We start from the raw sequence: 2,500 nt of genomic DNA, 5'->3' as shown, positions 1-2,500 counted from the left end.
TTTTCAGTTTGTCCTCCTTTTGTGATAAGTGTTGTTAGCCTTGAGCTTTGTTTTGCTATGCTTCAGATAATGTTCAGATTATAGATATGCCATTTATGCTCCAGAAAGAGTGATAAAACTGACTTTTTCTTCCATAGAAAGAATTTATGCACTAGCTAGATGTAAATATCACTTGTGATTGGATTATTATTGATGACAAAATAAATGGGGAAAGTTGTAATTATTTTTCACTTTTTCATTTTCTTTTTGTTTCAAGTAAATACATTTGGTATTATATTTCATTTTTAAGTTGGACTTTTCAAAAAGATTGGAAATGGTATGGTTTAGACATTTTAAGTAATGTCACTTTTTGGCTAAACACTGAAGAATGTTTGCACCTTTTTTGTATTGTTTCCTGTAATTGTTGAAATATGAGTTGGTCTTGAAAACATTTTTTAATAAAACAAATTTGTTTATTTCATTTAAGCTTCATTACCTTTATGAAAGATGTAAATACTATATAAATTGGAATGTAGAATCTCTTAGGTAATAAACCAATTGATGAAATGGATTGTATATTCTTACTAGATGTGTTACTGAATATGAAAGTCAAGAAAAAATAAAGGATCCATATATAAATGTTTGAAACCATGTTATATATAAAATAATAAAGACTTAAGGCCAAGGAAGTCCTGAAAAACTTGGCCCCATTTGCTGCTCCAATCATACCTAAGGCTGCAAATTTGACCTCCAAAAACAAAAAAAAGGGGAAATAACATGGCACTTCATCCAATTACGTTTATTGTATAATTGCTGCAGGCGAACTCCTGACAACTTAGAAATACAGTGGATACTACTGGCTTATAACATGGGAGATTACTTTGGTTCACACAGCTATCTCATTGTCACAACTTCTCTCACATTTCAAGGCACAATCCTGGAAAGTATAAAAAATCAATTAGATTTTTGGAAAGAAGGGGATTTTCAAAATAAAAACTATTTGAAGAATGTTTGCATAAATTTCATTATCTAGTGGTATTCCTGGTAAAGCACCAAATAATGACTGTTCCAAATCCTAATGCTGGCTACTGGTATGCCTTGGGGAACAAATCCTCACAGTAAATCTGCCAGAAGAAATATCCATCTGAGGCCCCATCCCTCTCACACTTAACCCATTCGCCCCGGAATTATGTTCTGTCCCGTGTATTTTTTTGTGAATATTGTTACATACAGATGGCTCCACATGTGCTCAGCCGGCAAGGAGTCTAATCAGTAGCCCTAGTGACCGATCCTGATTTCTCCAATCCTTGAATTGGTAGGAAAATGTGTATTTCCGTTTAATACAGTTGACATCGATACTGTTGGTATTGTTATCGATGTTATGATTATTAAATTGTTATTAAAATCTCGATAATATTTAAGACAATGAAATAATGCAAAAGACCCTTTCCAAAAGACGAGGAAAAGGGTAAACAGGTGACACTTAGGACTAATAACTGACTCCTTGGTAATTAAGCACTTGTAGAGCCATCTATTTACAATTACAATACACAAACTTGTATTACATTGGGCACGGCATGTATTCTTGCCATACGGGGCAAATGGGTTAAGAATGACCTAACCCCCACAACCCAAAAAAGAGTGAGGAACATGCTGGAACCAATAGTAAAGTACATACTGAGAGTGCCACTTGTTCCCATGGGCATACCATTTAGAAACATGATACCCCCTTCAGTTGGATTAAAAGCTACATTAAAATGTAAAAAAAAAATTACATTAAAAAACAAAATGTATATATTTCAAATCTAATTTATTTTTTGAGTAATTGTCAATCTAGCTGTATGAGATTCCTATGTATTTCCATATTGATAGGTTTTACTAAACTGAAAAGAATATATCTATCCCTCCCCTACAATACTGATGTACATTCCCTTCACTTCCAATGTCATTATTCACTAATGTGAGAACAACCAGTATTCAAAACACTTGCCAAATTGAGTAGGGAGCATGTGCTCAAATACAGGTGTCAAAAAAGACAGTCCTCACATAAGCAATCCTGAGTGACAAAACTTGGAAACCCATGGGATTGCATACTTGAATAAAGACATTTTTAAAATAATCACTCCACACCAGCTTTAGCCATTACAAAACATTTACATGAAGAGTGCTCTATTCTATCTTTTTAAGGGCATAAACTATTTTCTGCTGCTGGACAAAGTGATGCTTTCAAATAGCCATTTTTTGCATTTCCAAAAATAAACAATAAAATTTAAACTACAAACTAAATCAGCCTGGAAAATAAAATATGTATTTAATAAAACAGTACTAAAAAGCATAAAGGTTAATATATCCTCTGGTTTATATAAAAAAAAGAATTACATGCATAAAGAACTTAAAATTATAGACAGAATTCACTACCTAAACTAAAATCTACAGAACAAAAAAGACATGCAACAGATTAAATCATCCATTCAAGAAATTATGCATTTACTATAATCCCATTCTGAAAGAGAGCAACTAT

At 32.6% G+C, this 2,500-nt stretch overlaps 2 protein-coding genes across 6 annotated transcripts in view; one reads left to right on the top strand and one right to left on the bottom strand.

The window, feature by feature from the left end:
* Nucleotides 1-455, top strand: part of LOC125028969 (transmembrane emp24 domain-containing protein eca-like) — an 8,890-nt gene extending 8,435 nt beyond the window's left edge. Inside the window, exon 5 of the mRNA XM_047618643.1 lies at nucleotides 1-455. This exon is cut by the window's left edge and continues 440 nt beyond it. The gene's annotated coding sequence lies outside the window, so the exon portion shown is untranslated.
* A 308-nt stretch (nucleotides 456-763) lies between these two features.
* LOC125028931 (pyruvate kinase-like) overlaps nucleotides 764-2,500 on the bottom strand; it is a 29,787-nt gene continuing 28,050 nt past the window's right edge. For all 5 annotated transcript variants that reach the window (XM_047618606.1, XM_047618563.1, XM_047618598.1 and 2 more), the window contains one exon: nucleotides 764-916. Coding sequence is in view for 1 of the 5 variants with exons in the window: in XM_047618598.1 (XP_047474554.1) it covers nucleotides 904-916 (13 nt within the window). In the remaining 4 variants the exon portion in view is untranslated. The remainder of the gene's footprint in view (nucleotides 917-2,500) is intronic.

This window comes from Penaeus chinensis, chromosome 1 (assembly GCF_019202785.1).
Source record: "Penaeus chinensis breed Huanghai No. 1 chromosome 1, ASM1920278v2, whole genome shotgun sequence".
Lineage (NCBI taxonomy): Eukaryota > Metazoa > Arthropoda > Malacostraca > Decapoda > Penaeidae > Penaeus > Penaeus chinensis.
This window is presented reverse-complemented; position numbering and strand designations above follow the sequence as displayed.